Source organism: Portunus trituberculatus, chromosome 17, assembly GCF_017591435.1.
Source record: "Portunus trituberculatus isolate SZX2019 chromosome 17, ASM1759143v1, whole genome shotgun sequence".
NCBI classification, from domain to species: Eukaryota; Metazoa; Arthropoda; class Malacostraca; order Decapoda; family Portunidae; genus Portunus; species Portunus trituberculatus.
The window spans coordinates 27750025-27765099 of NC_059271.1; the positions used below are offsets into that span (position 1 = coordinate 27750025).

A 15075-nucleotide genomic window follows, 5' to 3' on the forward strand; every position below is an offset into this window, starting at 1 on the left:
TGGGTATTGTGTGTGTAGCGGTAGTCAGTATTCAAGCTGGATTAGGTTTGAAGCTCTATTAGGGTTATAGTGGTTTGGATTTGGAGGAACGTTTAGGCAAGTGATTATAGTAATTCAGAGCCGAGATGTTTGAGGTGATTACCTGTGCTTATTTTTTGCATTTTTGCATTTTTTATTTATTTATTTTTTTTTTTTTTGCAACTTCTGTATCATCGTTGGCAGTGTGTTGCTGCCTGTCTTCTCAGTTACTATGGCCTTCCATCAGGATTTTTAAAAGCTACAAAGAAAAAAGGTTGATGCTTACTATTGGTCCTTGTCAGTAGCACATGACACAACTGCATGTTGTGGTAGTATACTCACGTCTATGAAGTTTTATTCAACTATTACTGACCTAAATTGGTGCTTTTGAGAAATCAACACATTGTGCCAAAAACAGAGTTAGATAGTGTTTAGGTTAGATTAGGTTAGTTTTAGGTTTAGGGGATATCAAAATAGACCCAATTTTGCATTTCCTCTAAAAGTCTAGGAGACAAATGGCCATATTTGGCAAGGGAAGGACCTCTTGTAAATATTTTATTGTTTATTTTATTGTTTTGTTTTGTTTTCTAGGCTCTATTCCACCAGTAAATGTTGCTCTACAGGGCCTCATACAAAATTATATATACATAGTTGTCCTAAATACATACAAATGAAAATAAAAAAATATATACTAATAAATAGAACTTATTTACCAGAAAAAGAACCCTTGGCTCCAGAACACTGCAGGAATAGGCTTGTGCACAGAGGGGTGATATGGCACATGCACCCACTCGTCAGCCCCAGGAGGCTCAGCCATACCTTGGGAGTCAGGCTCATGGTTGAGGGGAATGAGATATATCTCAACCCAGTGACAAAATTATTGGCATTATATATGCATCTGCTTGTCCATGGAGGACAGACTGTCTGGCATGCCTCTTGAGTTTGATTAGATGACTGGATGTTGTGCAATACCCCCTTGAATTTACTCCCTAGTCTCTTCAGGAGCACTTACACTTCACCTTTGCAAAAAAGTGTAAGATATACTATATGTGAGACAAGATTGATCATAACCACTAGGTTGTGCTGCTGTCCTTACTCCCTTGGCATGAGCTTGATGGGTGTTTTCTCCACAAAGAGTTACTTATCTGATCCTACCCAGTGGTTCAGGATTCAGTTATCAGGTTGTTAGTGCTTATTCATTACAGAGGTTTTTAAGATTAGTCAGAGTTATGGATGGAAACAATAGAAATAGTAAGGTAGGTATGTTTCATATACGGACTGCCATTTGTAAATCTCATGGGTTCTTGCAGCTTCCCTTATTTCCTTATGCTCTTTAACTTTGGGGCGTGTGCAAAAGTACTATAAAATGGAGATTAAGCTCTGTGGTGTGTACAGCCAGTGGCACCATATCTGAAAGTGTCTCATCACTCTGGGAGCTGTCAAGATCTGCAAGGTGTACTGGCCAAACTGTAAAGGCAGGCATCACATCTGGGCCCCAGCATTGCCCCAGGTGTGTGTGGAGGCATCTTCCCACTACTTATGTGGGTTATAGCTTGGGGGGGATGTGAAAGCTGGCTGTCCAAGTGGACTCTCAACCAGCCTGTTAATCCTTTGATAGTAACTTATTCCCTTCTTTACATATGTATTCATCCTGTTATCCCCACTTCCACACTCTGCTTTTCCTTAATCGTACTTTCATTTTAATGATAGGATTGCATCACTTTGAAACTATCCATACTGCAACCTGCAACTCTTTTGGCTGCTCTAACAGTAATGAAGTCACTGTCTGTGTATACCACTTAATCTAACCCAATCCAACTTGATGTGACAAATATCTGGAAGTTCATAAGCAAACTTTTCTTTTCTGTTTCTTATTTATCTGGTTCTGCTCCAGTGAAGTGCCCTTCTAGCCCTACATATAAATCTTATTGTTTTTTACATAGCTTCTGTACAGTAAGCTCTTGTGGTTAACCTGAGGGATTTTAAGGCACTCTGGCTGCAATCACTGAAACTTACCACCATAGACTCTGCTCCCTCCTCCTCCCACACCCTTTTCACAGTTGTTTAATACTAAAGAAACACAGGCTCATTCCCCATGCCAACTAGAGTCCATTAGTCCACATGTTTCAGATATGCTTCATCAAGTTAAGATTTGCCCAACTGACACACTGAACTCTACATGACAAAAAGTACTTTTTTTTTTTTTTTTTTTTTTTTTTTTTTTTTTTTTAAGAAGAAGAAGAAGAAGAAGAAGAAGAAAAGAAAAGGGATGACAAGGACCTGATGAGTGAAATCTTGAATCAGATGATGGCTGTCATCAGGGACAGCTGTGTTTTGATTAATGGGAAGGATATATTGAATAGTCAACCAAAAAGCAGTTTCATATTTAATTTCAAACGTTTCTATGTTATGGTGTGGCATTGGATGGATGGTGGTGGAGGATGTTTAGGCAGGGGTTAACTATGAGTCATGAATGACCTTGCATGACAGTCACTAGTAAACCCTTGAAAGAGGAGAATTGACAGTAGACATTTATTCTGGCATTGTTATATATGCACTTCTTTAAAAGTTATGTTGAATTAACATATATACCTTGACTATTATAACCATTTGGCTCTTACATCAGTTGTGACCAGTTTGGCACCAAAATAATCAACAATATTTTTCTGCTCACAGTAGGTCAATCAAACAAGAGTAAATAGAATGTGTTGTCATAGTTGTAATTTAGTGCAAATACTATGAACTTTATCTTGAATGGTAATGTTGGTATGTATGGAATGTTACATGCTTCATTGTCTGTGTAGGTTGATACAGAAAATTGGTATGACTGTCCTCCAGTCAAACTAGTCTGTCAACACCAGGTGTAGTATCTGTCTTTATTTTTTCCTAATAGTTGACATCTTAATCAGATAAATTTTGAGAAAATCTATCCATATTAAAGTTATGCTATCAACTTGAGTATAATAAGCAACTTATAATTTGAAGTCCTTTGCAAGCAATACACAGTGGCCCACTGCTGAGGATGCCAGGAGTAAGGTAGGAGATGCTTTATATAACTCTTACCTCATCCATGTTTCCATGTTGCATGAACAGTATTAGTTATTAATGAAAATGTCCAAATGTTGAGAGTAGCTTTACTTCACAGTGGGAGAAAAATGTGGAGTGAGAAAGATTGCCTCAAATAAGACCTCAGGCTTTCTTTTATAGATAACGCTGCTTGATGCGCAGATTGGTTCTCTCTCTCTCTCTCTCTCTCTCTCTCTCTCTCTCTCTCTCTCTCTCTCTCTCTCTCTCTCTCTCTCTCTCTCTCTCTCTCAAATTAAACTAAATCTAAAAGAATGTTGAGTTTGTACTTTTCATCAACTAGTGACCTGCATGTTTTTTTTATAACAACCACTCTAAAACAGTCACTTGTCTCTGAACTGAAGGCTTTTTAGACTGTCACTCCCATATTATTAGAGTGACTATTGGACATGTTTGTAGCTTATTCAGTTATGGAATTTCTTACTGTGAGCCTTAAAGATTATGTGCATCAGTAGAAAACAAACTGCAATTTACTTTTTCAAAACAAAACTTTAATTCAGCTGGGTTTTTTTTTTTTTTTTTTTTTTTTTTTTTTTTTTTTTTTTTTGTGTGTGTGTTGATGAAAAGTTTCCATGGGAACGGATTTCAGTTCATGAGCTTTATATAAAGCCTTCCATTTGGTCTTACTTGTGTTGCCCATGGTCTAGATGTAAGTGGACTTTTTTTCATTTGATTGTGGTTTGTATCTTCAAAATAATGTATGAAATACTATGGAACACAAACCTTACATTTGTATAATGGAAGTTTGATGTAAAATGAAAAAAAAAAAATAGTTAATTAAGTAGTAGAATGGTAAAGATTTGTTAGATTTCACTTTGAGAGTATTAGTAATTATAGACTGATGAATAAGATTATGTGTGTTAAGTGTCTGCAGGATTACTGTACCTTGCTACTTCATCTCTTTGCATTAACCAAAAGCAATACATGCCCTTATTTCTGCATCTGGCTTCTATGATTTTGTAGTACTGTGCACACTAGTTACTTGTTTCTGCACAAGGAACATATTGTCTTTTTTTTTCAGTTATGAGAGAAACATTTTATCTTTTTTGTATGTTACTACTGTATTTTAATGCAACCCTTTGTGCTGTGTGTCAACATGCACCATCAGAAAATAATATATACATTTTTGTTGTGCTATTACTTATAAGAAGTTCTAAGAATAGCAAATATTTGAAATTTTATTTACTTGAAGTAACCAGCATGAAAATTTAGTCCATGTTACTAAGTATATATGTTGTAGAGAAATTTGTATTGGTAGTTTTTCATCTCTCTCTCTCTCTCTCTCTCTCTCTCTCTCTCTCTCTCTCTCTCTCTCTCTCTCTCTCTCTCTCTCTCTCTCTGCTTTGTTTTTTTTCTACTTATTTTTTTCTCTCAACCTAGAAGAGGTAAACTATAGTTCTATGATTTATTAATTTTTTTTTTTTTTTTTTTGCGTGATGAATTAATACTTAACTAGGCATGTAAATCTTAAACCTTATTTATTCCCCAGGCTGAGGTATGGATCATTTTTTGAGTGGCCTTGATCACGGAAATAATCCGTGGTATGGAGCACGTGGAACTGTAGCCTCTCACGAGTTTGCCATCGGTAACAGTAAGTATTATTACTATTATTTGTCTGAGAGTGAGATGATTCTCTCTCTCTCTCTCTCTCTCTCTCTCTCTCTCTCTCTCTCTCTCTCTCTCTCTCTCTCTCTCTCTCTCTCTCTCCATGTTGTTTGTCAGTCATGATGAAAAGTATTTCAGATGTTTGTGGTGTTTATAATGATATTGACATGCTTATGGTTCTCAGGTTCATTTCAGTTGATCCCAATCCCTGGAAATACCACCAGCCATACAACCACTAACCACAGTGTGTACACAAGTACAAGTCAAGCAAACTCACAATCTGCCTTTCGGCCCCCTGTTGAGTCTCCGAAAGTCAAGTCTGAGAAAGATGATGATGACAGAAGTGACACACCATCCCCATCAGTAGCACTGACACCACTCTCTACCAACATGGCCCATAATAGCAATAAAGCTAAGGCTGGTAAGTTAGTCATGATATTAAATTGTATGACAGTGAATTAAGAGATAGGAAAGAGGAAAGACAGGTCGAGTATGTTAAAAAAAAAAAAAGTAACATTATGCCTTGCTAAAAATGGAAATAAGAGAGAAATATCTTTATGAAGAAAGAATTAACTGCATGGAATATATATATATATATATATATATATATATATATATATATATATATATATATATATATATATATATATATATATATATATACAAACATAGTATATACAGTAAGTCCTCGTTATACGGTACATATGCGTTCCTAAAAACCTTACCGCATATCTAATTTACCATATACCGAACCCATTATAACATGTAATAATAAGGAATGCATTCCAGCACATCAAAAGTCACCCCTACAGAAATGAAAATACATGAAAGTAATCATTAGAAAAAGAAAAAAAAAGTAAAGTACAGTAATACTCCGCTTAACGAACAGGATAGGGGGTGTCAAAGCTGTTCGTAGAGTGGAAATTGCGTTTAACGTAATTTTCCCATAGGAAATAATTGAAATAGGGGGGATGCGTTCTGAGCTGGTCCCCAACATACCACATGGGTAAAAAAATATATATATATATATATATATATATATATATATATATATATATATATATATATATATATATATATATATATATATATATATATATATATATATATATATATATATATATATATATATATATATATATATATATAGTACAAGAGAGAGAAGACCCACAAAAGGACAGTTATCTTCATTATATCCACTTCACAACGTTTCGGGAAAGTACATATCCCATCTTCAGGTACAAAAGGGTAAAACCACACGTAAAACGTTAAAAAATTGACTAGACGCAGTGGTCCTGCTACTTGTTCCTCCAACTGGTAAGTGGGGAGGGAGACTGGCTTACCAGTATTTATAGGCTCCTACTCACTAGATGGCAAAATCTGATTGGTTCACTAAGAATTTCCTATTCAATACAAAATATAGTACAAAATTCTAATCTGTCTTAGCTAATGCAAAAAAAGAGAAAAATTTAAAGGTATGATGTACAACAGTTAGTCTATTACAGAAATATTTTAGCCTGAACGAAATACTCAATGCTGATTGGTTGAAACAAAGTACGTATATGAACTTACAACTTCTAACTATGCTATAATGACACTATCTCACCAAGTTCGAAAATATTAAGAGAAAATTAATAATTTGGTAGTGAAGTGGATATAATGAAGATAACCATCCTTTTGTGGGTCTTCTATATGAATACTATGATATGATATCCATTATAGCAGGCAATAGAGGAGTGAAAGACAACACGCCAAGCTAAAAAGGTCACAAGAAGAAGAAGAAGCGGCCAAGTCGCCGTAGTCTCCGCCGTCTGTGGCCGATCTCATCATCTCTGCTTTATTTTTTGGTATTCCATGTAAGATTTCACTTTATGCATTACAAAACAATCCTTTCTTGGGGGCAAGGTTTGTAAAAAGCTAATAGAAATATTGTTTTGTGAACATATATGCATATATATAGACAGTAACACTACCTTCTGAGGTGGTGTTCCCAGCAACCTCAGAGCAACCTCGTCACCGTCCCTCCAAGCGTTCATGGAAATCACTTCGCGGCAAGAGGTTGCGCTAAGGTTGTTAAAGAATCTTGGATCCAGCTCCAGTAGCGCTAGAGACAGGTGGGGAGCCAGACAATCACAGCGAAGCTGCCGCGTTCGGTCCCTCATCTGGCAAATTCAAACCCAGAAAATTCGCTAAAACGGATGTGGTTGTACGTTATGCGGACTTTTTGGTCTAACTATATATAGTACGTTAAACCGGAAATTGGTAGACGAACGTTCGTTAAGACGGAGTATTATTGTACTGCGCAAAAGAAATAAGCAGAAAATTATTTTATTTATCTTTCAATCGCCATGTATTCTATCAGATGATGTCCTTTCCAAGGCTAGGGGACAGTAGGGATTTCAGCTCATCTTCCACCGAGTGGGCAGACAAGATTAAGACGTTGTTGTCTGCACTGTCGGAAGCAGATGTAAAAGGGCCAGCTGTAGCAGGGACGACACGTTTCAATGGTTTGAAGAAAGAGGATACTGAGGAAGGGCCAGCTGTAGCAGGGTCGACAGGTGTGACAGGGATGGCATGTCTGACTGGCTTGAAGAACGAGTAGATGGAGGATTGTTTAGTTTTTCTTGTTTTTTCATCATAGATTTCTTGATAAATCTTGACACTTTTCTCTACGTCATGAGCCACTTTGCTACTCCTGGCAGGATTTGGTCACATTCCTTCAGGGTTTCCAGAGCTCTTTCGATACCACCGAGACATTTTCTAAGAGTTTTGATGTCCAGGCCTCGCACAGGTTCTTCTTCCTCGTCTCCCTGTTTTCTGCCTCCTGTGATGCCTTATCTAGCTCTATAAGTTTGTCATTTGAGAGAGATTCAGCATGGCTTTCCAAAAGATCTTGAACATCATCATCATCAACTTCATCGAAGCCAGCCCTATGGCACAGATTTACTATGTCATTTCTGATCGCACCGATGTCATCTTCAGCGAAGCCTGGGAAGTCATGCGTGCAGTCTGGCCATACTTTATTCCACGCCAAGTTCATGGTAGACTTCTTCACTTCATCCCAAGATGACTTGATGTTATCTAAGGTGTGCTTGATGTTATATGACTTCCACCATTCACTGATAGTGGGCTTGCCAGGCCCATCTGTGCCCTTTATCAGTTGCTGCATGGTTTGCCGCTGGTAGTAGGCTTTTAGTGTTTGCCATGATTATTATGAATATATTTGTGCTTACAATAGACCCTTTAATATTCCATTTATTCATCTAATTAGTAATGCATGTAAGTAATATGTAATGCAGTTAAAAAAAAGGGGGGGAGAGGGGAAGAGATAATAGGCTCCAAGGGTGGTCAAGTTAAAGTTAGCACTGTGAGTGGCGGGAGGTGTGGCGTAGATGACGTCATCACCCCTGCTCCTCCCCGCTGGGCCCTCTTGGATGACATGAGTGGATACCGTATCTGTGAATTTTTTTACCGTATATCGAATTGAGGGTAATAATTTCCAAATACCGTAACTGTGAATTTACCGGATAAAGAACTACTGTATAACGAGGACTTACTGTATACCTATATATATATATATATATATATATATATATATATATATATATATATATATATATATATATATATATATATATATATATATATATATATATATATATATATATATATATATATATATATATATATATATATATATATATATATATATATATATATATATATATATATATATATATATATATATATATATATATATATATATATATATATATATATATATATATATATATATATATATATCAGCTTTTTGATGTCATATTGCAAATACTATTTGGTCATGTTTTGTGAAATTGCTCAGTCATTACATTCTATTAACTTTTTGGCAGCTGGAACTGGACGTTGGGATACTAAGAAAGTTTGTAACATTTGTGGAAAAGTTCTGTCTCGAGGTGACAAGCTGAAGAATCACATCCGCACCCACACCAACAACTTTCCTTTCCATTGTGATACATGTGGCCAGGGATTCCTCCGCTCTGAGGGGCTGCGTGTGCACACTCGGATCCACACAGGAGAGCGCCCTTATGTCTGTATTGTGTGTAGTAAGGGTTACACTAGAAAGGACAAACTTACTAGGCATGCTGTTGTCCACACAGGGGAGAGACCTTTTGTGTGTCAGCACTGTGGAAAGTCCTTTACTAGGAAGGACAAACTGCAACGTCATGAGATGATTCATAGAGTGGACAAGCCCTTTACATGTGTGCCATGCAATTTAGAGTTTGTGCGTCAGGAAACATTCAATGCACATATGGAAAGAAAACACCCTGAACGCCTCCCTTACACTGTATTTCAACAACCTCGCTCAGGCAGCCCATCCTATAATCCACAGGGCCTCAATCTCTCAGGTTTGTCGGATACTAAAAGTAACAATGGCAGCAATACCAAAGTGTCTGTTGCAAGTAACAATAAGGTTGGAACCACATTAGCTTCAACGAGCAGTGGATCGTCTCTCCTGAGTGGAACTTCGGTTAGTGGTAGTGGCAATGGTTTGGCAGCTGGGCATTCAATCCTAGGTGGTACTTCCCTCCTCAGTGGCACTTCTCTCTTCAGTGGCACAACATTATCAACTGGAGTCTCACAACCTGGTAATAGTGGAGCTCATGTTGTATGAACTTGAGGAATTTAACAAAAAAAAATGAATCTTGCTAAAGCAGACATTCATTTGATATAGAAAATTATGATATGTATAAGTTTAAACCTCTAAGTACGCATTTAGATTTTTATACTAATATTTCCATATTCTTTTGGATTAAAAAGGACTTCATTTATCCATAGCATATATACAGGGTGCCTTAGAAGGAAAGTCATATTTTAGATATGAAACATTGTCATTCTAAGTCAGAAATATTGTATGGTCATATGCATTTAATGCCATTGTTAGCAAGTAACAGGATATTTTGATAGAACACACTAAAAATTGACAAGGGAGATAGGAGAGGGCAACAGTGTATGATGTTATCATATTGAGGATCTTACTTGATACATTTCAAGGTTTTCATAGATGAAGATATAATCATATTCAAGAATGCAGTGTATCATTGTAGTAAATAATAGCTAAAACATTGGGAATTCCAGATGGCAATAGCAGTTAAAAGGATATTGCAGGACAGCTCTAGTGCAGACACTTGACATTGTTGTGCTTTGAACATCAGTAACTTCCAAACATGACATTGAAAGCATTTGGCCATAGAATGTTTCTGACTTATAATGACAATGTTTATTTTCTGAGAATATATGACTTTCCTCCCATGACACTCAGTATATTATACCATCTTCCTATTACAAGTGACATATTCTATATGGGGTGGGTTCTTAAAGTTTTAATGTTCAAATTAATCCGGTGTTTTTATAATAATCACTAAAGTTTTATGACCCACATAAGAAATTAGATGTAAATGTTCACTAGATCATCAAAAGTCTTGTGGGTTTCAATTGAAACACCTCAATTGGACTTGTTGGAAGTTTTTTTATTTTTTTTTTTTTATTTATTTTTTTTTTCTCTAAGATATAGTCATAAAACTTAAATACTTTATATGTATTTGGTGTGTCTCCTCGCATATTGTATCTCTTCAACAGCATACTCGTAGCAACAACAGTTCATTACTTTATCATCATTTTGACAGTACTTTTTATCATCATGCACTAATGACAGATTATATTGACATCTCATTTTTTCATTAGTTATTATTATTATTATTATTATTATTATTATTATTATTATTATTATTATTATTATTATTATTATCGTTATTATTATTATTATTATTATTATTATTATTATTATTATTATTATTATTACTTAACAATTATTCTTTTTTTTATAGTAAGCATACTCACTTACAGTAATGTATGTTCGCAAACCACTTTCTTTGTCAAGCTGCAAGTTCTCAAGTCAGTGTAGGTCTTATATCTTTTTTGTCCTTGGACATAGACTACAGTGTGAAAGGAGACAAGTCCAAATTTATTTTTTGTGGCCTTGGACACCATTGTAAGTCCTCTTGCTTCAGAATTGAGCTCACATTGTACTACACAAAACATTGAATATTATCACTCAAACAGTGGCATGATTTTATAATATCCAGTAGACTGAAATGCTTAAATTATATGTTTGGGAATCATGTTTTTATATAAGTAATCAACATTCATTAGTAATATGTTTAGTTTTAAATTTTGGTGTTATGTTGCCTTGTCCTGTGAGGATAATTTGGTTCTGTTTATCTGTTTAATCTCCAAGATGTAAATAGGCTGACCATCAATACTGTAACATCATTGGTTCTAGAACCATGCCAAATTAACTATTTTCTTGGACTGAATCTTGACACTTGTAATACACCTGATAAATCTAAAAAGACTGAAGTGGTATGATTGGTGTGCCAAAGAAAGTTTTTCAGTAAAATTGAACAGCCATTGTGTTAAATGTAAGTCAAATAAATGTCACAAGACAGAAAATAAGTATAGTGAACTTAATGTATTTTGCTGCTTCGTCCTCATTTAGAAACAAACCTTATTCATTGAAATGCCATTCTCTACAACCACCCTTTGGTAAACTCAGTGTTGTGAACCAAGCTCTCCATATAAAAACAAAGTACCTCAATTACTGAACTCTTCCCTTTTTAACAAATTAAAAAAATTGAAAATGGTAGTCTGTGCTATTGCATGCCGAAAGCAAATCATCAGCTTGCCACATTTGGCACACTTGCCAACGGTTTTCCATCCCTGCCCTAGCTCATGGAAGGAATTAATGTCGTAATCTGGACTACCACTGTACTAAAATACAAAGCAAAAGCTGTCATATATGACTAGATTATAATTTTCTTAAGTATCTTCTTTTTAATGTATTTGGAGGAAACAGTGGGTAAAACAATAATTTAATCTTTGAAATAAGTTGAATGTGATCCCATTGAAGATCTTCGATGTAAATTAACTACTTTTCACACTCGGTAATCTCGTGCTATCTGTGGCAGAAAGGACATAAAGAAAAAAAAAACATTGCAGCCCAATTTTTGCAACAATTTCACTTTTCTTTTATTATTGTTTTATGTTTGAACATTTTGTGCCACAGTTTCTAATTCCCTCTTATGAAATCATAACTATTATGACATGGCAGTCATTAATAAAAGATATCTGAATAAAAACATTTCTATTCAGCACCAGTCTCACTCACACACACACACACACACATATCATGTAGTGTAGTGGTTAACACACTCGACTCACAACCAAGGCGTTCTGGGTTTGAGTCCCAGGAAGCAGCAAGGCAAATGGGCAAGCCTCTTATGTGTAGCAGTAAATAGGTACAGGATGTAACTCGAAGGGTTGTGGCCTCACTTTCCTGGTGTGTGGAGTGTGTTGTGGTTTCAGTCCTATCTCAAGATCGGTCTATGAGCTCTGAGCTCGCTCCGTAATGGGAAGGCTGGCTGGGTGACCAGCTGGTGACCGAGGTGAGTTACACTGTAAGGCTCCTTAAATGGATTGGCAGTGCAATGCAGTATCCTTCCCACTCTCAAAATTAGTTCTGGATATATTTGCCCATTTCTTTATTAACATATTCTACAGACAGAGCAATAATAATTCATTATATTATAGGTCAATACAAGTGTTGATGCATCAAAAATAGTAATATGGAAGTGGACTGTAGAACTTATACAGTTGGCCATAAGGAACATTTTGCTATTTTGTTTGTATTCATTACTCTTTGTTTTCCTACTCCATTTCTATCATAATGTATTCTACAAACAACAGAGTGATAATAGTTTGGTAAGATAACTCCGTACAGATTGATAGTACATGATTCATTATACAGTATGCTGAATGTATGAATTATCTGTTAGGAATTTTAATGTCCTCTCCTCACTATAATGCACATGCACAAAGGTGTCTTCCAAAATAGTTTTGACAGGTAAATTCACACAACTGTGGTACACACCATGCTGAGTTTATAACGCCATCTGCATGCAGTGAATTAATCACATGGTCAGAGTAGCCACAGCATGCTCAAAAGATAAAGAATATATCCAGCTGAAAATATCAGATTAAATGAGGTTCTAGATTATGTGATGTCAGAGTTATCAGTGGCCAACTTGTGTTTGATCAGATATACTTTTCAAGAAGTCAAATTTAGTGTTTAATGCACAATATTATACAATTAAAAGCTGTCATATTGCAGCTCAAAATTTTCTTGCCTTAAAACTATAAAAGTAATTGCAATTGCTTTCCTTTCTTTGTGAAAGCTTTTTGTGTTGCCTCAGAAGTAGTTATGTGGTTGTTAGAACAAATTCAGCATCATGGTTACAAGAGGGATAACTAAAGCACCTTAATTTGATTAAGATTATCTACTTAATACTTTTTTAATCTGTTGCAGCTCATAGATTATATTGACACTCATATGCAAAAATAATTTGTAAATGAAAAGTCAGATGTTAGCGGTGAGACAACTTTAGGAAAAGCAAGTGTAGACTTTTATCATAAGTCAAGTGACATATCTTCAGTATAAAGAAGTGTTGTAAAGCCAGTGAAGAAATTATATGAAGATTTTTTCATTAAGACCATTTATATTGATTTTGTTGATAAATATACAAAACAATAATAGTTAAATGACACTATATTTTTGTTAAAAAATCAGGTATTATGTACTGTACATATATAATATGCATAATTATGGTAAACTGAGAAAACATTTCAGTATGTCAAATATGTTATTTGAGAATCTTGGAAGTTTTTCAGTATGCATATGGATATTGTGGTGTGAGCAAATTTCATATGAACATATTTGGGCTGAACTAAAACATGACAAAAGAATCAAGCTGGATTCTACTACACTCCTTTTTATATTATTTTGTTTATATTAACTACAAGCAATTTATTTATTAGGAAGGAAATTGCAGGTGATTAACAAAATGATTTTATGGAGCAGTTTTCTCAGAACTACTCCTGTTATTCATAAAACTCTGTATTCCTACTTTATAGATTTACAATGTGAAGACATAAAGGACAAGTATGAACTGGTATAATAGATTAAATTTTGGGTGAACAAAGATATATTAAATTCATGTTGAGCAAAGATGTAAGATGGCTAAGAACACAGGATCTAGCAAATTTTATATATAATGTAACTAATTTTAACATACTCTAAGAAACTTTTTTTCAGCCAAAGACTGAAATATTATTTGATCTTGTCTTTCTGTATTTCTAAAGATTTATTCATGATGATTAACATACCAAAAATCAAACAGTATTGATTAGGGGAATAGAATCTGCTACCAATGCTGTCACTATTACAGTAGATGATGTGGGTATTAGGGAAGAATAGAAGGAGCATTGTAGTAATAGCAAGACCAGTTCTGCAATACCATTGAAATTGATACTGTCAAGAGTTCCACAAAGATATTTAGAACCCTGTGGCATTCTATTATGCATAATGCATTGTGCATTTCTAGAAGGCATCCTGGAAGCTTAAGATCAAATCCCATGTGTATATTTTAAATATAATGATTATAAAGTTTCATGTGAATTGGTGTTAGTAATTATGTACATTTTGTGCCTATAATGGGGAGTTTTAAAAAACAATCTGCCAGATGTTGATACTGCATGTCCTCTAGTGGCATGAGCTAAAATAATGTTATTGTAAAGGTCATACAGGTGCATAGAACACTGCTTATTATGATACTTTTGAAATTTTGCATTAACTTTTAAATATCTTGTATAAATAATTTTAAGGGGAGTTTGTTAAAACAAAAATGCTTGTACTTAATTTCATATCTTGTACATAATACTGTAATTAGCATTTGAAGTACAGCATATTACAATTCCAAAATCTTTTGATTTATACAACAAAAAGATGAAAAATAAGACTATTATATAGTATGACACAATATACTCAGTAACATGGTGATATATGGATACATTTATTTGTGGGGATTTTATGAAGGAATTGTGTAGAAAAGTATATTACATGAGCTCATGACATCTTTATGTATATAGAATGAGACTGTAAGCATATTTGATATTGCTCTTATGTGTGATAAGGGGATGTCTGGTGATGCAACCTGGTAATCACTAATTTACCAAACTCTCCATTGTGCTCTTGACACTGCTGTTTATTTTTTAATCACATGAGTAAAGTAAATACATTTTAGTGCTTGATCTATGCATTCTTTTCCATGCAAGCCACTTATGTGAAACAATTATGTATATCCTGGATATTGTGTTTCTGCATGAACTCCACCTCAGATGAAACTACTATCACTACTCACTGCAGGATTATGACTTAGTGATAAACAGCTTTGTGAAGAGAAGGAAAGGATAGAT

The 15075-nt window shown here is 34.9% G+C and overlaps 1 protein-coding gene across 2 annotated transcripts in view; it reads left to right on the top strand.

Annotated features, from left to right (window-relative positions):
• LOC123504775 (zinc finger protein 264-like) overlaps positions 1-14584 on the top strand; it is a 15054-nt gene extending 470 nt beyond the window's left edge. The window contains exons 2-5 of one of the 2 annotated variants that reach the window (XM_045255594.1): positions 3015-3054; positions 4592-4693; positions 4892-5128; positions 8598-14584. In XM_045255594.1, the coding sequence (XP_045111529.1) occupies positions 4600-4693; positions 4892-5128; positions 8598-9379 (1113 nt within the window). In that variant the 5' untranslated portion in view covers positions 3015-3054; positions 4592-4599 and the 3' untranslated portion in view covers positions 9380-14584. The remainder of the gene's footprint in view (positions 1-3014; positions 3055-4591; positions 4694-4891; positions 5129-8597) is intronic. The other variant, XM_045255593.1, reaches the window with a different exon arrangement.
• Positions 14585-15075: the final 491 nt, after the last annotated feature.